The following is a 22,372-nucleotide window of genomic DNA, read 5'->3' as shown; positions in this document are numbered from 1 at the left end:
GATTGCCTTGTTGGATTTCCTTTGAGAAGTCATAATTGATATGGGCATCTGAAAGAATCGATCACATTCCAATGGAAATTCCCACCCATTGGTATTTGGAAGCTTAACTTTGATGGGCCTTCATGTGGAAAGAAAGGAACAACTGTATCAGTAATGATGCGAGCAACTTTCTGACAAAGATTGTAGAAAGGATAAAAATAGTGTCATCTAGTGATCGCCCATCGGTAAGAATTCTAGAGGATTGCCATGTTGGATTTCCTTAAAGATTGATGTCGTTATGGATCACATTTCAATGGAAATATCTGCCCACTAGCGTCGCCAGCGTAACTTTGGTGGACCTTCATGTGGTAACTCAGGGAAGCATAATTTTAGTGGCACCTTAGGAGACAATGAAGGAGTCATCTATATGCACTTCTCCAACCCTTAGGTTGGCCACGCTAGTGATTCCAAATTCAAGGCCCTTAGAGAAGTTTCAAGAATCGTTTATAAGAAATTTTCCTTGGCAGACAGTGTTCAAGCTGATTTCAAGAATGTCATAGCATGAGCATCATTACCAAATTCCAAGCCTTGGAGGCCGAATTATGTATTCTATGAGATCGGGCTTATTGCCTTAGGGCTAAACATTTCATTTGCTCATGTTGGCAAAGGCAAACTTAATAGCCAATGTTCCAATTAAGAGGGTGTTCGTCACAGTGCTCATTATGTTGCGAGTTAGTTCCTACTTTAATTTCTTCTTAATGATTTTTCTTTTTTTATAAGACGTTACGGTGTCCTCACCCTATTCTGAGGCAAGATTATTCCCTGCAGATGTACGCAATCACCCACAAACCACGTGCATCGGGTAATCTCGGGAAGGGGAATCGAACTCACATCTATGGGAAGCGCACCCACGACGCTTGCCAAATCCCACGTAGGTTCTTCTTAATGAATATTTGTTCTCTCAAAGAAGAAGAAGAAGAAGAAGAAGAAGCAGAAGAAGAAGAATGCAGGAAGGAAGAAGAAGGAAGAAGAAGAAGGAAGAAAGGGGCGAACCAATTACAAGTATGCCATATTGAAGACCACCTACCATGAACCAAAAGCATTTCGGAAGATTATTATTCCTCTACTTCCAAATCACCTATAAGCTAGCCAAGAGACGCCCTCCAAAAGACTCCCTTGCTTCTCCCTTTGCATATCCCCTTCAAAGCTAAGAAGGAAATTTTGAAGTTTCGATGGTCCCTAACATCATCCATTAAATCCCAAAGAGTTGAGTAAACCGCCACCAAATGCCAACCACAAGTTTGCAATGACTGAATTGATGGTCCAAATTCACCGTCTCTAATACAAAGGATGAACCCATTAGATATGACCAATTCATGCTCCTCAAGTGATCAACCGTCAAATTTCTCTCTCCCTACAAACGAAAGCAGTAACCTTGGGAGGGGAAAGGATGCTCCAAATGAAAGCCAAATGAGCCTATTGCACTCATATTGTCCTTCGCCCAGACATTTAAAAAAAAAAAAAAAAAGACTAAGAAAGTCCCAATGCTATTTTAGAACCCACCTCTAGGAGTCTCATCCCCACACCCCCCACAGGGGAGAGAGGCTAAAAAGGCAACCTAGCAATTTAGATACATATGAAATTTCCTCATAGAATAATAGGCCTCTATAAAAACAAGGAGACCGAACACATAGGTTGTCAGCACTACAGAGAACATGAGAAATCAAACAAACACTAATACTTGTAACCGAGTAAAGACGGGGGAAGTTGGTTAAAAAGCTCCTACCCATTCCAGGAGTCCTCCCAAAGCCTCATTCATGCATCATCTTCCAAAATGTCAATCACTGATTTAGCAAAATCCACTTTGACTTCCATGATACCTTTCCAAATATCTGACATTTTTGGATGACCAACAGGCAACCACCCTTATTTATACCTTAATTACACCTAATAGGACTCTGTAAGAGTCCTTCGTCTTTCATACCATAACACCAAACACACTTGCCTGATAAAGTCATATTCCTTGGCTTTAGTAATCTAATGCTTCTCTTCCCATACTTCTAGGTTTACACACTTTCAACCATTCCAAGAGATGATATGTATGGTTCTTGCTAGATCCAGTCCACAAGAAATCTCGCTAGAGCTTCTCCAATCTTTTAATCACATTCACCGAGCATTTGAAGAGGGACATAGTAAACTGACAAGTTTGATAAGTGGAATTAGCATCAGTGGTACACCCTCCAAACAACGAATATCTAAACTTCCAACCCAATAGCTTCATTTTTTGTTCCTTTTGCTATTGAATTCCACAAACGAACAATAGATTTATCCACACAAACAAACAATGGGTTTATCCACACAAAGGTTTAGGCCAAGATACGTCACTAGGAGGGAACCGGGCGTTACAACCAAATTGGCTAGCTAGTTCTGCCCATCATCTCGCTTTTGATAAAATTAATCCTCAACTTTAAGAGAGCTTCAAAGTATCTAACAATAATCGACAAATTGTCTACCTGATGTCGATTAGCATTGCAAATTAATAAATTGTCATCTACAAATTGGAGGTGGGAGACTTGGAGAGTGTCCTTATCCACACTAAAACCTGAGATGAGGGCAACCTCACTGGCTTTCAACATCATCTTCTGGGTAGCAATCAATGAGGAAAGGGTAGATGAAAATTTAATATGGTATGTTAAGTAGTAATCAATAGGGAGGAATGGGTAAGTGAGTTCCTTAAAGGGAAGATGACAATATAGGTTGGTATTCATTATAAAGAACTTTGCTTCTCTTTCAATAAGCCTGTTGAAAGAACCTATGGGAATTTGGGCCAAGTTCTACATCCTAAAAGCTTTCTTTACAAAAGAATCATTAAGTAGTAGAAAGCTCTAACTAGGACTGTTGGTAAAGGCAGCTTTTAGCCAGCAAGTATGGCCTGGAGGAACCAGGGTGGTTCTCTTAGAAATCCTCCTTATATGGGGCATCAACCATGTGGAAGGCCATTTCGTCCCTAAGACTCAACTCCTAGAAGGGCTCTCTTTTAGCCTCGGAAATGGCCTCCACATCAAATTTTGGTTCGATCATTATGCCTCGAATAGGCCTCTTGCATCTCTTTTTCCTGCCCTGACTTCTACTGCTTCTAACATTTATGCCTCTGTAGCTTCCAGTTTTCTAATGTTGGGTCTAGGGTATGGTGCCCCTCCTGCAGGAGAGCCCCTTCTGATGTCGAGCTAGGCAAGCTTGCTACTGGAGCTTCTGTCTGGCATGCGGCCCATCCATGATGATATTGATTCTCCCGTCTTGTCTTGGGAAAGCTCTGGTTCCTTCTTTGTTCGATCTTTGTTCAAGGCCCTTAGTCATAGATCCCCTGTGCCTCATGACGCCTTCCCCTCCTTTCTCTAACGTCATGGGGCTCCTCCTAAGGTGTTTTTGTTTGCATGGCTCTTGGTTAGAGGAAGGATCCTCATTGTCGACAACCTCCATCGTCGTGGGATGGGTGCTATGCTCATTTGCGATTGAAGTTTGGTCCGCCATCCTTAGCAGCTTCAACACTTCCTGGGTGTCTCCTAGCTCGATCCACGACCTTGTGTTCACCTAGCATGGAGTAGTATTTCAGAAGTCCAACCGCAAAGTTAGATGGAGGCTTTCCATTTTGGACGCTTTCTGGGTCATTTGGCGTGAGAGGAATCATTACTACTTCTAGAACCGTTGGGTGTCTGTGGCTCGGTGTGTTGCCTTGATCTTCGCTAACATTACAAACTAATCTTTGGCTCCTTAGGTGGTGGCTAGGTTCCTCCCTATTGGTGTTTGTTTGGCCTTGGGCCTGCTTGATCTGTGGGATTGTTTTGCTTTGGTTTGGGCTTCTAGCCCAGTTGAGTTGTATAGTTCCGGGCCTTTTCTATTTGTGTTTTGTTTCTGTTTGCCTTGCTTTTGTTGTTTTCTTGCTTTCTTTTGCCTTTTGTTCCCTTTGGCCTTTCCGACCTTTAATAAAATTTTGCATCCTTTAGAAAAAAGCTCAACTTCAATGGGAGCTACTTTGCAATCTAGAGGTCGAGGTAGTTAGAGGACCAAGAAATAGAGGTCTACTTTCGTAGGGGTCAGTTTTTAATGATTCATATGCAACCAATGTTTGCTTTTTGCATTTATATATTATGGATATTTTGTCAATCACTTTTCTTTTCCTTTTTCTTTTCTTTTTACTTTTTACTTTTTCTTTTTTTCTTTTTTGGAAGGCAACTCACTTTATGTAGATCCCATTTGCTCTTGAAGTTTACCAATCGTCTACGAGAGATCCATGATTTGAAGTTACAGGCATTTGATCATCGAAAATACTACAATTCTCAGACATACATTCCTCACAACATCTGAAAACAACATCTTAATTAAGAAAGATGAAACAAGAAGTGGTAATAATATGAACCCTTAATTAGTTGGTATTAGTGTTTGAAATATCAGTATTGCTACAAGTTTCATTGGCCAGGATACAAAAACATTATTAATATTGCCAATAACCAAAAATGGAGGGAAACATTGGGGAAATGATGGAAATTTTTAATGAAACTTCAAGAGATGCTAAAACACATATTTGCATATTTATGAATCAAAAAATGCATACATAATAAGTTTCCATTTAATGGGAGCCTAAAAGCATGTGTTGTCGTAAAAAAACAATCCAACCATGCCATCTATCCATCCAAACATCCATCGATATTTCAGGATATCAACAACACAAAATATTTCGCAGAGAAATTGTCAACGTCTGAAAAGGAAACGAAAGATTGTGGTCTCCATATCGCCCATGTTGCGATAACGATAATATCGCATTACAATCAATATTATTTTTGACAATTTGAACACTGCATAAATCATGCGCCCATGAAGAAAATTTTGAAATGAAAATTTTTTAATAAACAGATGTTTTGCAATATCGATACATTGGCCATATTATCAAAATATCACCAATACACTGGCAATACAGGCAACACCTGGAATTTACATAGTCGAAAATATTGGTAATACAAGCAACACTTGAAATTTACATAGTCGAAAATATTGGCGAAATATTGGCGAAACATTGGCGATGCATAGCTATACATCGCCGGTACGTGGAATTTCTAAGACTACTAGTGTTATTGGTATCGCCGAGTTGGAGATACAGATAATGTCAGGGGTATTTCAATAATATTGAGGATACTCAAAACGATGGTTGGGATAAGGCTTTGATGATGATGTGATAATGAAACAAGGAGTGGTAATTGTGCAGGATTTAGCACTGGAACAACGAGATAATGTGGCATATTAGTCCTTAGCTCAAGGATAAACATCTTAACATTTTATTATTTTTTTGTGGAAGGAAGATACCTCGTGGTATCACCTTCCACTAAATGCACCCCTATATAGCTGTATTTCATCATTTACTAAGGGTTGCAAATAAATCAACAAACTTGCTTGCTAGAAATGGAGTATTTGGATTGTACATTTCTCCTTTCGAGCTTTTCTAACAAATTGTTACTTATCAAAAGGAAAAGGAATGCCAAGAAAACAGAACAAAAGACAATTTCAGCCAGCCATGTTCTTTTCCGACCTTGAAAACTTCATAAGCATAATATAAAGAAGCATTATCTTCTTCTCCTCTCTGTAGATGTCCGCCTGCACAGTCAAAATTTCAGCCAACAAGAAATTAGAAGCCTATGGAAAACCAAAGCTTCCACAAACTCATTAAAACCTTTCAAAACTAAGGTATGAAAGGCTACAATAAACGAAAGACAATCATGAACATCAGCACACAATGGGAAAAAAACAAAGTAAAACAAAACAAAAGCACAGGAAGACAAGCACAAGAAGGCATGCAAACAACTACTGATAGGTTTAGGACTACCGAGCTAGGCCAATCAGAACAATAGTTTGCAGACTTTTTTGAAATTTACACACTGAAAACACAGGCCAGTTGATGCAAGTGACCATTCAGTCCAAGCATACAAGAAGCCCAACAAGAATAATGGAGCACAAAACAATATCTATTCATCATACAGTCCATATCATGAGGGACGATCATATAGACCAGATCACACGGGCTGATCCTGCAGTCCAGATTGCTTGGGCCGTATGGTCCACTAAATCAAGTTGAACGGTCCAATCCACATACAACTTGGCTCCATGGCCACACGCATGGTTATTATACAATTTATTTTGGTCTTTTAATTCTTAGGTTTGCAAGGTCACTTGGTAAGTAAATTTACCATGGTTACTTGGTCTAGTTAGTAGCTTTAGTTATTTTGGAACACTCTTTCTATACAAGGAGCGATTGTAGAGAGTTTTTAAGTAGTTTTTTGTATTGTCTAGAAAACCTAGAGTTTTCTCTTCCTTTTCTTGATATTACAGAAAAGGTTTGTTAAGAGTGAGTATATCTCTCTTGAATTTGAGGATGTGGCCGTACTCCAGGAAGTTTCTGAGATTATCCATCGCATATATCCATCAGGTCCTCCGCTGTCCACCTCATGCGGCAGGATCATTTCTCTTACCACCATCTAAGTTCTATTCATTAATGCCATGCAAATCTGACACAGGTAGTAGTGAATTCTAGACAACAATAACAAAGTATAAGATCACCCAAAACCCATTTCCTTCAATTCAAAACTTACCAATAATTTAACAAGCACAAGAACGCATACAAATGGAACCTAATTTTCTTGAAATCACCTCAACTGATACAGAACAACCTTGATTAGGTGGCAATAATATTTTTTTCTGCCAGACAGTAACATGTTTGGCTATCGTCTGCTGGCCCAATTCATATCCCCACCATGTTGCCGTATGAAACTTTGTTTTTTGGGCCTGTTTGGGCACCCTGTTTGGAAGGATTGAAGTTAGGGATCGTTTAATCTTTTCCATTGTATAGTTAGTTACGGATTGGATGCTTAGGTCGGTTATGATTAGCTGAGGGGTCAGTTGTGGTTAGCACATAGTCACCAAGATTAGTCGCAAAGTAGCATAAATATCCTGTTTTTTGTAATTTTAATAGCTTTGGAATTGGATTTTGAGAATTGAGAGAATTTGAGAAGAAGTTTGTCTAAGCTCTTGCCATGCCTTCTTATATGGCTTTTGGAAGTGCTTGGACAACCCAGCTCCTTGAATTCCCTTTTTCCCTTTCCCCCTTCCTCTTTCACTCGGGGGATTGCTTGGGTGGGTTTCTTTTAACAATTTAAGCAATCTGAATCTATATCATTAATTAAGAGGAACACCATGATGATCATTGAACTTTTTCATTAAGAACCACCCATAATCTCCCCCCACTGTTCGCAAAAATCAAAATGAATATCGAAAAAAAAAATTTTAAAAAAAAGAAAGAAAAAAAAGAGCAAAAAGTGAGTAAACAGTTTGGCAGACAGAAATCACAAAGACTGAATTGTTCAGCTCATCCAATAACTGCAGTTTTTAGGCCATGGCACATATCTGTGATGACCAAAAAAACCATTGGTCTCAACCACTTTAAATGTGTCCCGTTTATGCAGGGGGAACACACTTCATTAAGTTCAATGAAGTGCATCACATAGCATTTAATTGTACAGCTAGAGAAATGGACAATCAAGCATCCACTTTCCCTTCTAAAAATGGAATCGAGATCTTCACCCACCTCGATATATTTGCATGCACCCGCTTTCCATTTGGGAATTGAAATAGTACACAATTAAAAATAGTACAAAGGAGTATTATTTTGATTCCCAAATGTATTTTTTAAAAATAATAATACAGGCAAATCAAAAGTAGGGCTTGCAAATAGAGACTGCAAGCAGGCTTGTGCACACAATATCGCACGGAGAGTCAGTGTGCAGATTATCTCCCATCATTAAAAGATGGACGACAAGAATACAACAAGCATTTCAACATGCAAACTTTCAAATGCCCATTTTGAAATGGGCATTAAGATTCTTCCCAACATTATTGGATAGTATGAGATGCCGGTGCACATCTGCACTTGATGCACACACAATGTTTTCAAATATATTATGTATAATCAGCTCAAAAATTTTTACAGAATTGCCGAAAGGTCCTTGATCAATCCAAACCAAAGGTAGGGACAATGTAACACATAGCAATAACACAAATTTCACTTCAATTTACATTCCATAACAATTGAATATTCAAATTTCCCATTTCGATTCAGTAAAGCATCAGAATTCCTAGAAAATGAAAACAGAGTGAAATGCCAATATCAAACAGAATCGCCAAAGAAAAGCACGAACAGAGAGATTTTTTTCTGAAATTTAAAAATAAAATACCCGTCTGAGAAAACTATCAGCAATCATATAGTAGATTTCGAGATCAGTCTGATTGTCGACATCGTTCTTCTGCACATATGCAGAAATGCAGAACGCTCCTGAAGAAGATCTCATCTTTTTCTAGGCTTTTTTGCTTTTTTCAGGACGAGAATCGCTTCTTTGTTTTTTTTTTCTCCTTACCAAATGGCACCGTGACCCGAATTAATAGGGTTGGAGCTCCGAGCGGAGTCGTTCGAACGCGGAATCTCCTGCGCTGGGAACCCAGGTGGGGCCCACCGTGATGTTTGTATGGAATCCACCCTGTCCATCCGTTTTGTGAGCTCATTTTAGGCTATGAGACCAAAATTGAGCAGGATCCACGACCCAAGTGGGCCGTACTAAAGGAAAAGGTGGTTAGGGAAATTCCTACCGTTGAAACCTCCCTGGGTTCTACAGTGATGTTTACATGCCATCCATACCGTTAATAACGTCATTCCTACTGGGATGAACTGAAAATACAAATATTAGAATGATTCAAAACTTCTGTGACCCACGAATATTTCAACCGTCTAAATTCAATTCTCACATTTTCGGCCCACTTGAAAATTGGGTACGGTTCATTTTTGGCCTCATGTCCTGAAATAAACTCAAAAAATGCATGGACGGAGAAGATTTCTCAAAATCATCACCGTGGGCCCCACATGGGTTCCCAGCGCAGGAACTTCTTCGCGCCTTTAGCAGGAAATCCGCGTCCGAGTCGTTCGGAGGGAAACAGATTGGCTACTCCCCCTGGCACCACCCGGTGTGGTCGGTGCTCTGTGGGCCCTACCATGATGTATATGTTTCATCCATTCCGTTCTTCCATTTTTACATATCATTTTAGTCTTGATCCCAAAAATGAGGTGAATATATATGTCAGGTGGATCACACCACAGGAAAATAATAGTGATTGGATATCCACCATTAAAATACTCCTAAGGGGCACTGTACGGTTTATTTGACATCCAATCTGTTGATTAGGTCATACAGACGCATATGAAGGGAAAAAAAAATATAAACTTGATGCAAAACTTTTATGGCCCTCAAAAAGTTTTTAATGGTCAACTTTCATTCAACACTGTTTCCCATAATGTGATCCACTTGAGATTGGGATCTACCTAATTTTTTCTCTCATAACCTAAAATGATCTAGAAAAATATATGGACGGCATGGATGAAATATATACATCATTCTGGGGCCCACATAGCACCGACCATCAGCCGGTAGCAGGGGGAGAGACTTAATAAGTTCTGAGGAGACGCACGCGAGTGAGATGGAGAAAGGGGTTTTCTTGAAGCGCTTGCAAGATCAGATCATCCATAAGGTGGGGCCCACCGTGCCAGACATGATAAAATAAAAATTTTCTAAAAAGGACAGACGGTCCATATTAAACATATTTTAATAGCTGAACTGATGACCAATATTCTGTTAACTTGAGAATATTCAAACGATTTTTCCCATTATCTGAACGGTTTAGATAGTGCGCTTGTATATCTTTGCTACATATGCAGCGAGGCTACTTCTCTGTCTTACCCGCACGAGTACCGCTTCCGATCCTATACGAGCCTCTCTCTTGGAGTCAGGAGTTTTGGATCCGGCTGTTTAGTGTGGTGTGGCCCAGATAAGTTTTGGCTCTTCCTGATTTTTCGAATCCTGTCCTTTTGTGATCTTGAAATACTGATGGACGGAGTGGATTTTTTAATTTCATATATGTGGGTCCCACGTAGTCTCTGACAACAGTAACTTCCGCGTCCGTCCAGAGCAAGCTGGAAGAATCATGGTCTTGTTTGGCACGCGAGCGGACCGTTTGCGGCCCCGGACTCACCGACGAAGGTGCGACCCTCATCTTGAGTCCCACCTTGATGCATTTATGATACATCCACTCCGTCCATCATTTTTTCCTTATCATTTTATGATATAAGACAAAAATCTAAGAAGATCCAAGTCTCAGATTGACCATATTATTGGAAACAGTGTTGATTGAACGACTTGCTATTAAAAACTTCCTATGGCCCACAATAATGTCTCTGTAATGTTTATTTTCCATTCAACCCATTAGTAAGGTCACATAAATATGGATGAAAGTAAAAAACAAATCTCAACTTGATCCAAAACTTTTGTGGCCCATCAATATACAGTTACCACTGTTTCCTATTGTATGGTCTACCTGAGAATTGGATCTACTTAATTTTTTAGTCCATGACCAGAAATAATATGAAAAAACAGATGTACGGCGTGGATATAATATAATCCGTGAAGATGGGAGCCAAGATAAGTGCCGCACCGTAATTGGTGAGGCTGGGGCCGCACCTAATCCGCTCACGTTCAACGGGCTTGATCTGAGGTAGGTCTGGCCCGGGTTAGAAATTTTTCGGCCGGTCGATGAGCCGAGCCTATTCAAATATCTTATTTTAGGTCCAAGCCCGGCCCATTTGCATCTCTTCAAAGTACATGTGGCTGAGTGATCTATAAATCAGATCCGTTCATCTACTGGAACCATATGCAGATAGATTATTTGTAAATAATGGCACCCATTAGACAATCTTATCCATTTGATCGGTGACCATCAAATTGCTGGTGGAAACTAAAGATAATTAACTTTCAAATATTTATCTAGGTAAATTAGAAAAAAAAGAAAAAAATAAAAAGGATAATGGGTTTAATTAATTGCCTAATAGCTCTGATTTCTGCATGTTGAGCCACACGTCCTGGGGCTAGCCGGATGGATGCACTTTGCCATTCATGTAGTGGTTGCGCTACAATGATCTGTTTTATATAGGTAGTTGTTTTTTTTTTTTTTTTCACTACACACTCATGGTGGGATTTCACCACATGTGGACAGGATTTCACCACATGTGGACACCCGAACCCTTGATCAGGTGTTGAAACTCCTAAGAATCTACCACGGGAGAAAGAGTAAGGATCCATATGGGTAGTCTGGTCGCGGTACAATGTTTCATATAGATAGTCCCCATGGATCATACTTACTGCTTGGCTTGTCTAATATGTTGGAATTTTGAAACATAAACCATCCATCTTAAGGCCCGTGGGATGTGGTCCTGCTTGACGCATCACTGTCCAATTGGACCATCAAGAGATGGCTAGACCATATTCCAGTTTTCTGTTCTGTAGTTCTTTATTTTCCCAGGTCAGCACACCAAAAGTTAGTCTACATTCCCAAGTCAGCACATGAGAAGTTTCTCTAAAACTAGGGTGGTAGTAGACCAGGTGCTAGGCCTTGGGCTGTGTTTGGACTCATTAGCTAAGCCCATGGGCTCAGACTCAGGCCTGCATGTGAAGCCTACTCAATTTTTAGTCGGACCAGGTTGGGCTTGAATCATTTTGGTCCGAAGATATCCTAACATTTCTTCTTCTTTTTTGAAAATTTTATAAAAAGAAACAACTTAATAAATATAAAATTTACATTTTGATACATTTTCAATAATGTTTTTAAAAACTATATCATTAATTGATATAATTATCATTCCACTACTATCAAGCGAGGCCACTATGGGTTCAAATGAGTTGGTGGTTTGGGTGGGCCACATTGTGATGTTTACATAAAATCCATCCTAACCACTAGGCGCTTCACATCATATGAAGCCAAGGGCCCAAAAATAAGCTCTACCTATTATTTAGGCGAGTCACATTATTGGAAAGAGTATACATATCAATGTTCATCCTCTAAACTACTTCCATTATGTGCCTAAGTCAGTCATATATGGGTATGATTTTTGGGCCAAATGTCAGGCTTGTAATATATATATATATATATATATAGATATAGAGAGAGAGAGAGAGAGAGAGAGAGAGAGAGAGAGAGAGAGAGAGAGAGAGAGAGAGAGAGAGAGATGCTCACCTACGCAGGTGCACACCTTTGAACACATCTCATGGACTTCTAATCTGAACAGTCTATGTGATGTGGAATCCTATGAAACCTCAAGGGAGAGATTTTCACCCTAATCTAAAATCATGGTGGGCTATAGCAAAGAGAAATGCAAATCAGGGGAGGAAATTGTTTTCATTTTTAATGGCCCACCAAAGTTTTGGATCAAAGTAAAAATTTGGCCCAGGAGGTTTCATGAGGTGTTGCTTCACATGAACCGTTTAGATTTTGTAGTTATCACGAATGATGAGTTCTCAAAAAAGTTCCCACGAGTTCGGCGTGAGCTGGTGGGCAGTTGAACATTCAGATATATATATATATATTGTGTGTGTGTGAGATCACATGACTGGAAAGAGTATATGGATCAATGCTCATCCTCTAAATAATTTTCATTATGTGCATAGTTAATTATAGATGGGTATGATTTTTGGGCCACTAGTCTAATTTTTTATTTCAAATATAACAGTTAGAGTGATTTCATATATTAGGCCTAATATGAGACTCTTTATTTTTATAGGCCCACCATGATGATCATATGAAATCCACTCCACCGTTAGATGCCACGTCAAAATTCGAGTTGTAAGGCTCACCTAAGCAGCCTATCCATTTGCTTGCACGCCCACCCAGTTAACATTAAAGAAATGTAATGTATTAATGTATGGTAATGATAGTTAATGAGTTAGATTTTTTAATACATTTTTTATAAAGGTACAAGAATGTAAATTATATATTAATTATTTAGGCTTTTTTTCAAAAGGGAGGTTTCTTGAAATACGAGAGATAGAGAGAGAGGTGGGCCCTTTGATGGTTTCATCTTTACCTACGGTTGCTTTCAGGTTTACTCATCACCATGTGCTATTATGCTTACCCAGACCCTACACGCGGCCCGAATCCACATTGCAAGATTTTGAGTCCCTACCGTGGATGGATTATGGCCAAAAAGTCACATTGATTGTTGGCAGTAAAATAGAAATTGAAAAGAAAGAAAAAATTCACAGGTTGAAAATGCCCCTGCTTATATATATATATATATATATTAGAGTTATGATTCTTTTGATCTAGCTTACATGCAAAATCCACCACTGTCACAGGTCGTGTCCGGTCAGCCCTGGTTGGACTCATTAGCTAGATGGGCCAGAAATCTGGTCTGAATCAGACCAATGAACCATTACCATAGTATGGGACCTACTGCTTAAATTCAGCAAGCCCAAGCCCAAATCATCTGACCTAACCCATTTATAGTTGCAACCCTGTGAGGGCTTAACTAGTCCAGGCCAACCCAGTAGGACCCAACTCATGGATGAGAAACCAAGTTAGTTAAATGGGCTCAATTTTCAGTCCAAGGCCCATCGAGTACCCATTAGGGGTGTACACAAACCAAGTTAGCTTAGTTAGCTCGCTCAACTTGACTTGAAAAAACTTGATTCGAAGTTGAGTTCGAGTAAAGTCGAGCTGATATTTTTAGCTTGAAAAAAATTCGAACCAAGTTCGAGCTTGCTCGAGCCCGACTTGACTCGGATCAAACCCCAACTTGAATCAAACTCGGATCGAACTAGTTCGGTGACTCGGTTACTTTGATATTGATGTTGCTCACCAAGTGTTTGATGAAATAACTTAATGAAGTGTCAGCTAGTGGCAAGGAAGGTATGTGTATGAAACAAATACCATTTTTCCTTGATTTTGATTTTGCCTATAAGGTGTTTGATGAAATAATTATAAACAATTCATGCTGTTTTACATATAGTGAGAAATTGAAAATGCACTGCGTGTGTTTGTGAAAATGTCGTAGATGCTTGATTTTGGCTTGAATTGGCCCGAGCTGCTGATCGAACCAAGCTGAGCTGGCCAATCAAGCTCGAGGACCGAGCCGAGCCGAGTTCAAGCTAGGGTTAGCTAGTGGTCGAGCCAAGTCGAGGTAAGGCCAACTCAACTCGGTTTGACTCGGTGTACACCCCTAGTACCCATTTAGCCTAACCCAAACCCATATCAAAAGCTGGTCAGCTATAGAACTGGGCATTGAGTTGAGTTGGACCGAGTTAGGGCTGACCCGACTCGATCTGGTTCTAGTTTTGAAATATGCCCTGGACTGATCCAGACTGAGTTCGAACCGGTCAAAACTATTCAGTCGAGTCGAGTTGGCACCGAATCGGATCAAGAGATGAGGGAGAGAGAGAGAGAGAGAGAGAGAGAGAGAGAGAGAGAGAGAGAGAGAGAGAGAGAGAGAGAGAGAGAGAGAGTTTGGGTTCGGATCGAGGTCGGATGCGGCGGGTGGGATTAGAGATACTTGGAAACTAGGATCACACACACACACAAAAAAAGAAATCCGAGTCGAGTTGGGTTTCAGATCAAGTTATTGGGTAAGTCGAATTCGACTCGGTTTGAGTTTGGATTAGGCGAAGCCTACTCAGTTCGGACTGACTCATTCATTCGGTTCAGGTCGAGTCGGATTTGAAGGAGTAAGACGAGTTGAGTCGTTCGGTGCCCAGCTCTAATCGGCTTACCCGACCGATGCGGCTGACCAGACAGACCATGGATTATTGACTCGAGCGAATCCGACCCAACTCGTCTGAGCTAATTTGAATTCGTTCAGGACTAGTTTAGATTAGAACCACGAGTCACCTCGTGATTCATCTGTGACTCAAGCAACTTGGGCTGATTCGGCCTTGACTCGAGTGAGTCGTGACTCAACCAGAACTCAAATGAGCCGGGTCCAGTCAAAATGCCATGGACCCAACCCATGGCTACCCTAGGCTTGAGTTTTGAGGTCCAGGAACCAATCCATCGAGCCAAGCCTAGTTCAAAACGTTGATTAAGACCCGACAAGCCCTAGTCCATTCCAAACGGTCGGATCCGATAATTGGACAGTTTTGACAAACCTATTTCCCCTCCCTGATCATTAGGTGGGCCCCACCGTGGTTGTGGCTCGTCCCAAATTGGACAAAGCGGATGATCCTAACCATTGGATTTGATGAGAAAGTGGAATGTAGAAAATTGTACAAAAGTCCAAGGCCATCCAGCGGAATGGAATGCTATAGGTGGCCTCATCCGTGTGATTTCTGGGTCCCATCATTTTTCCAGTGATCCAGACGATTGATGTGATTGGTCACCCCGTGAATGCATGATGTACCGACAAACTTCCAGCCTAGACCGACAAAAAACCTAATATTATGTGGGCCACACCGTGTGAACTTGGAGACTTTAGGAGCAGATTACATCGTCCCATTCGTGTGGCCCACCAGATTTTCTTAGCAGACCGGCATGATATTTGTACGGTCACAATATCTGTTCCCACCCGATGGATAGATTGGAATTACGTACAATATGGTGGGCCCCGCAGAGAAGCTCCGAGGAGCAGGGACGGTACACGTACACGTTCATACAAGTTCACTCGGACGCTTCACATTCTGACATGGAGAATTCAACGGCTAAGATACGGTAAATGTCTGACCGTTGTCGGACGCGGATTTCCGGCCAAAGCCTTTTGCAGTAACTTCCTCCCCAGGGATGCTGGGTGGGGCCCACCGAGATGTTTGTGAGAAATCCACCCCGTTCATCCGTTTTGAGAGTTCATTTTAGAGCATTCGACCAAAAATAAGGTTAATCAAAAAATCAAGTGGGTCACACGAGAGGGAAAATTGAGGAAAGAAATTCCTACCGTTGAAACCTTCCTGGGCTCCACCTTGATGTTTATATGCCATCCAAACCGTTTATAAGATCATTACCACTGGGATGAAGTGAAAATAATAGAAAAAAAAAAAAAAAATCCTGACGCAAAATGAGCTCTCAAAACGGATGGACGGGGTGGATTTCTCACAAACATCTCGGTGGGCCCCACCCAGCATCCTTGTGCAGGAAATCCGTGTCCCCTTTGATCCCGACCACGAGAAGTCATGTGTGGGGACCACCGTGATGTTTTACGAGAAATCCACCGTCCAAATGGGAATGACAATATGAACGGTGTAGATGCCATATAAACATCATGTTGGACCCGGGAAGATTTAACCCTAGGGATTTTGCTTTGTTTGGCCCACTTGAAATTCAGGTCTGTATCATTTTTAGGCTCCTATGTCCTAACATGACTGGCAAAATGGATGGACGTAAAACAGCTGGGCTCCACAAAGCTTTGAAGTGCTGAAAACAAGTGCCTTGAGAAGATTATAATGCCTGGATGGTCACTTCTTTGAAGTTCAACAATCACATCTCTATCATCCTCCATCACACAACACTGACCACCGTCCATCACACCATCTCGTTGTTCTTGACCGTTGAATTAGTGGGCCCTGCGCCCTGATTATATATTGTAACACGGAGTCGACACACCTTTCTCGTTGAGATTCCAGTGTCCCCCAAGATGGACGCGTACGGGGACTTTTCTACTTTATACAGTGCTCTATATTCACACTTTCATCTAGTAAAAGTGGGGCCCACAGTACTGTGATCCAAAACGTTGATGTAACCCTGTGTAGCCCATGCACCAAAATCCCACAAATTGGAAGATCCTGGCCATTGAATATTTTGGTTTACCATATGATACACATACACTCCAAACATTGTAGGCAGTTGAACCCATGACCTCAGTGTTGAAAAGTGGGGCCAATGGGTCAATCCACACCGTTGCTCACCCCCACACTACAATCTTAATCCATTGATTTGTCGCCCATAGGTAGACATATGGTCCTTATTGGATTTAAACAGATCTGGATCGTTCAATCTTCAGATATCTTGTACATGATTCATCTAGTGTACCCTGGCCATGATTTGATGATCAGACCATTGATCTGATGGACCCCATTACAAACTAGTGATGCACAAAAAATCCAATGGAAAATATATGAAAGCTGATAGCTGTCCAATATTTTTTAACAATGGGAACGCTCTCTTTCTTTCAATGTCCTTTTGCCATGCAACCCAGGAACAGGAGACCCAAGCTGGCCGGTGTCAGATATCGGCTAAATTCAATAGACAACTTTGAAACTCATACTCTATATATCGGTCCCATCTAAATCCATAGCATTCCCATCTCGATTTATAACATTCAATTCTAAACTAACGACGCACGCACGTAGAATCTAATGAAAATATAGACCCAAGTTAGCCGGTGCCTGATATAGGCTAAATTCAATAGATATCTTTCAAACTCATGCTTTATATATGGGTCCCATCTAAATTTATAGCATTTCAATGAACAACTTTTAAACATACTTTATGTGGGCCCAATCTCCATCTATAGCGTTCAATTGTAAACTAACAGCGCACGTAGAATCTAATGTAAATATAGACCTAAGTTGGCCGGTGCTAGATATAGACTAAATTCGATAGACGACTTTCAAACTCATACTTTATATATGGGTTCCATCTAAATCTATAGTATTTCAATGAACAATTTTCAAACATGCTTTATGTGGGCTCCATCTCGATCTATAATATTTAATTGTAAACTAACGACGCGCACACAGAATCTAATGAAAATATAGACCCAAGCTGGCCTGTGGCAGATATAGGTTAAATTTAATAAACAACTTTCACACTCATACTTTATATATGGGTCTCATCTAAATCTATAGCATTTCAATGAACAACTTTCAAACAAATTCTATTTGGGCCCCATCTCGATCTATAGCATTCAATTGTAAACTAACGACGCGCATAGAATCTAATGAAAATATATAGAAAATGATAGCTGTCCAATATTTCTTATCAATGTAAAAGTTATTTATTACTATTATTTTGTCATCATTATACTTTTTCTCTCAATGGCCTTTTGGCATGCAAGTAAAAACGTGGGAAACGGATTGAGCACCGCCCAACTTGAATAAAGCTCCATTTGCCATAAAGTGATAGAATTTGATTGGATGGTAGACCGGTGTCAGATGTAGAAGACAACCGATCAAACCATTTTCAAATATATTTTATACGTTCACATCTTGATTTTAAGCATCCAAGTGAGTAAGTTTCAAATATACTATGTGGGCCCCATCTCAATCTATAACATCCAAGAATAGACTTTTACAAAAATTAAGGGCCTCACTATAGTCAAAGCTTCCCACCTGGGTTAGACAGGTTAGTCTAAAACCCTACCCAAATGCTTTGGAAAAAAAAAAGGCTTACCATATGAACTTTGAATATGAATGAAAATTAGGTAGAAGTTGGTTGATTGCAGTGTGGAAGTGAGAGTGTGAGAAGTAATAGAAATATTTTATTTAATGTTCCTTTCATTAGAATCTTGGATTGAATCATTGGCCAAATCAGGACTCTTACTTTCAAAACTAAATGGGTCAAGTCAAACTCATAATAATAATAATATTGTTACATATATTTAGATATATATTATTAATTATTATAATATGGAACTGTTGTTTGTAAAATCATGGTTTAAGTCAAATTCATTTACATAATAGTATTATATATTTTAAATATGTATTGTTAATCATTATAACAACAAAATAAGATTTTCAAAGCCATTAATGGCACACGCAAGTTTGAGTCTCAATTCTGGAAGCTAGATTGCATGGTGTGTCACGTATAACTAACCTTTGTGGTGTGTTGACGTTATCAAGTTTTGTGGGACCCATCATAATGTATGTGTTATATTTAAACTGTTCAACCATTTAGCAAGATCATTTTAAGAAATGGTCATAAAAATGAGGTAGATGTAAACTTCGAGTAGGGGTGTACATCGAGTCAAGCTGGCCTCGCCTCGACTTGGCTCGGCCACTAGCTGACCTTAGCTCGAATTCGGCTCGACTAGGTCCTCGACCTTGACTAGCCAACTTGGCTTGGTTTGGTCAACAGCTCGGGCCAGTTCGAGCCGAGTTTACCTATGTAACATTTTCACAAACACATGGACTACACATTCAAATTCTCACTGAATGTAAAATATCAGCACTGGTTTTACAGGTATTTCATCAAACACCTTAGAAGCAAAAATTTTAAACCACTCTATCGAAAGTAGTATTATGTAAGACTTATTGGGCTACAAAAATTTTAAATCAAACTGATATATGTTTTTTTTTATTTTTTTTACCCTTTCATCAAGACAGTTTGTATGGAAAATAAACATAACGGTGGATAAGAAAGTTTCAACGGTGGTCATCGTTGTCCCAACTACTTTTGTAGAGTGGTTCACTCAAGCTTTACATCTACCTGATTTTTTAAAACATGCAGTAAAATGATTTCACCAAATAGATTGACGGTGTGGATATAACACATACATCATGGTGGGGCCTACATAACTGGACGATGTTAAGACAACACCTAGGCCGGTGGTGTGCGGCACCGCCCAACATTCTAATTCCTCCGTATGTGAAAGTAGCACGTGAATGCTTTCTTATCCATCCTTTGTAGACCAATCAGCTAAATGCTTTATTTGACTTTTACCAAAACAACGAAAGACCTGACTATAGGTAATACGAAATGACTGGGCCCCACAGAACTTAGACCCAGAAGTCAAATGATTTGGACAGTTGATGTAAGGCATGACATCATACGTGCGTATTCTATCCAGTGTGGCTTTCAACTACCTTATCAGCCAATGTGGCGAATTAGGTGTTACCCCTACTGTAGGGTCCACCTTGATGATGTGTTGTATATCAACACGGTCCATCCGTGTTTCCACACCATTTTATGATGGAATATCAAAAATATACAGATAAAAAGCTTAGTGGACCACACTGTAGGAAACAGTGGTGATTGAGTGCTTCACCGTTAAAAATCCAAAGGGCACATATTAAGGTTTATGTAATGTTTAATTGCAATCCAACCTGTTGATAATGTCAAGAAAATATGGATGAATGAGAAATAGAAATACCAGATTGATCTAAAACTTTTGTGACTCATTAAAAGTTTTTAATGGTTATTTATCAGTTTTTCTATTAGTATGGTCCACCTCAGATTTGAATATTCTTATTATTTGGTATCACATACTTAAAATAATATATAAAAAAACAGATGAACGGCATGGATATATAAAACGATACATAAAGGTGGGCCCCACATGGTTAGTGTAACACCCATTAAGCTATTACCCGAGTAACAGCTAACCCGCTCTCGCAAGTTTGATATTTGACAATGTGACCTTTCCGGCCCTCCATTCCATCACATCACACTTTGATCCATTAATGTGGTCCACTCACTTTACACGCTCTCAACGCGCTTCTTCTCTTCGTGAGCGGATTGGCTGGTGTACGTCACACCAGCTATATATAGCTATTGTATTATTGCCCACAAGTCCTGTGGGTCGGATCAAGAGGTACGTGATATATCTAGATTATTCATTTATTTGGTGAGCTCATTTTAAAGCTTGAGTTTAAATAAGAGCAGGAGTTTTGGATGAATATGAAATTTGTTTTTCTTCTTCATTTGAGTCCTCGTAACCATATGGACAAATTGGATGGAAAATAAATGGTATGGTGGGCCTGTGAATTTTTTAACAGTAGAAATCATTATCTCTGCTGCTATTTGTGGTGTGGTCCACATTATCTTTGGATATTATTAATATTTTTAATAATATTTTAAATTGATCTCTAAAAATAGATGAATAGTGTAGATATAATAAATACATCACCGTAGGGCTACGTAACTTTGATCTCCCTTGAACCGTTCGTACATCTCAGAGCTGGAGGAGCGTCCGTGCTAGTCCACGCACGACACGTACGTACAGCTGCTATATAGCTGCCGTGTGGTACACCAGCCAATCCGCTTCCGTTCTCGTCTGCGTCTCTTCCAGTACTTAATCATGAAACTTGTTGAAATTCTAATTACATGATGGGGACGTCTTGGGTTTCTCAGCTTTACACCACTCGATCATTTTCGGCCTTTGGTGGGCCACCTTCCCTGACTATTTCTAATAGCCCGCGTACTACAGACTCCTTTCCACTCACGACTCATGGGGCAGATTGTAGACATGCATGCATATAGCCCTGACCACTTCTAATAGCCCGTGTACTACAGGCCTTTCCGCACACGACTCATGGGGTAGATGGTAGACATGCATGTATATACATTTATAGGTTCTAAACCTTTCATCATGTGAGTCATTGATTAAATGATATAAATTTGCATTAGTTCCTGTATGGTTTTCCAATTACCACGGTTGTTGGTTGTAAAGTTGTCACGTTAAACTTTTTACTTGTATTTGTAATGATTGTCATGACTCCAATTGACTGCTCTCATACGTTTGTTTTTTACTATTAATTTGGTATAATAGATGAGAAGATGTTGAAAATCAGTGGTTTAAAAATAATAAAAATGAAAATTCAAAATTTTCAAAATTTTAGGATTTTCCTGCCAAAATATTTTTTTGAATTTTCAAATTAAAAAGTGCAGTATGTGTGCTTTGTCCCACATCGATAATGCAAAGAAAAGTTTTGTGATTTATATGAGATGTTGAGAAGGGTATTCTTACTTGGAGCTTTTTGGAGGAGATGAAACACGGGTTCGCACTGGAACACACGCACGCACGCACGCACGAGCGCTCGGGCTAGGGTACGGGCGTGCTCCCTCTCGACCTTAAGCGAACTGGCGCGACCTCGGTGCGATCGCGGTGCGATGGGTCTAGTCAGAGCCTTAGGGCGGTGTGGATCTTAAATCCGAAACGTCCAGCCGTTTCTTAAATGGATGACTACCTTAAAAGCCACAACGGTCCGAAAACGGACGGGCCAGGATGATCCAACGGTCAGATTTACAGATCTAATGACCAGAAACGTCTGGGATTAATGGACAACGGCCAGAAACGTTTTTCAAACATTCTGGACCATTGAATACCACACAGCAACGGGTCTAAACCTGAGGCCTATATAAACTGGACCATTCCAGTCCGATTTAATCATCTCAACACACCATATCTCCCATCAAATCAGATACAGTCCATAGCTTCATTTTAGAATACTGTTATCATCTCCATCGTCTAAGTCTGCCAGAATAAATCTACTGCGTTAAATTGTTCCATAGTGGACCTATCGTGATTGCTGCACGCTGGATCCAGATAATGCTTGTCTTATCCTGGAAGCAATTCGCCTGTAACCCATCAGCAGTTGATAAGGGGGCGAATCACGCTTTAAGGACAACGTATTTTATACGTGATTCAGCCTAGTGATAATCTTTTTTTTTTTTCGGTGTATCCAAAAGAAACTTTTCTAACAGAAGGTAGTAGCCCTGTGTTTGGCACGATAGTGTATTAGTACGTCATATAGCTTTTGCTAATATGGTGTCAAGC

At 40.0% G+C, this 22,372-nt stretch overlaps 1 protein-coding gene across 4 annotated transcripts in view; it reads right to left on the bottom strand.

The window, feature by feature from the left end:
- LOC131227869 (probable aquaporin PIP2-2) overlaps positions 1-8,428 on the bottom strand; it is a 35,646-nt gene extending 27,218 nt beyond the window's left edge. Inside the window, exons 1-2 of one of the 4 annotated variants that reach the window (XM_058223694.1) lie at positions 8,256-8,428; positions 5,561-5,625 (exon numbers count right to left, since the gene is read on the bottom strand). In XM_058223694.1, coding sequence (XP_058079677.1) covers positions 5,561-5,625; positions 8,256-8,369 — 179 coding nt within the window. In that variant the 5' untranslated portion in view covers positions 8,370-8,428. The remainder of the gene's footprint in view (positions 1-5,560; positions 5,626-8,255) is intronic. The other 3 variants (XM_058223695.1, XM_058223698.1, XM_058223697.1) reach the window with 3 other exon arrangements.
- Positions 8,429-22,372: the final 13,944 nt, after the last annotated feature.

The sequence above is a fragment of the Magnolia sinica genome, chromosome 15, assembly GCF_029962835.1.
Source record: "Magnolia sinica isolate HGM2019 chromosome 15, MsV1, whole genome shotgun sequence".
In the NCBI taxonomy this organism is placed as follows: Eukaryota; Viridiplantae; Streptophyta; class Magnoliopsida; order Magnoliales; family Magnoliaceae; genus Magnolia; species Magnolia sinica.
Note: the sequence above shows the minus strand (reverse complement) of the source record. Positions and strands in the feature narration are given on the sequence as shown.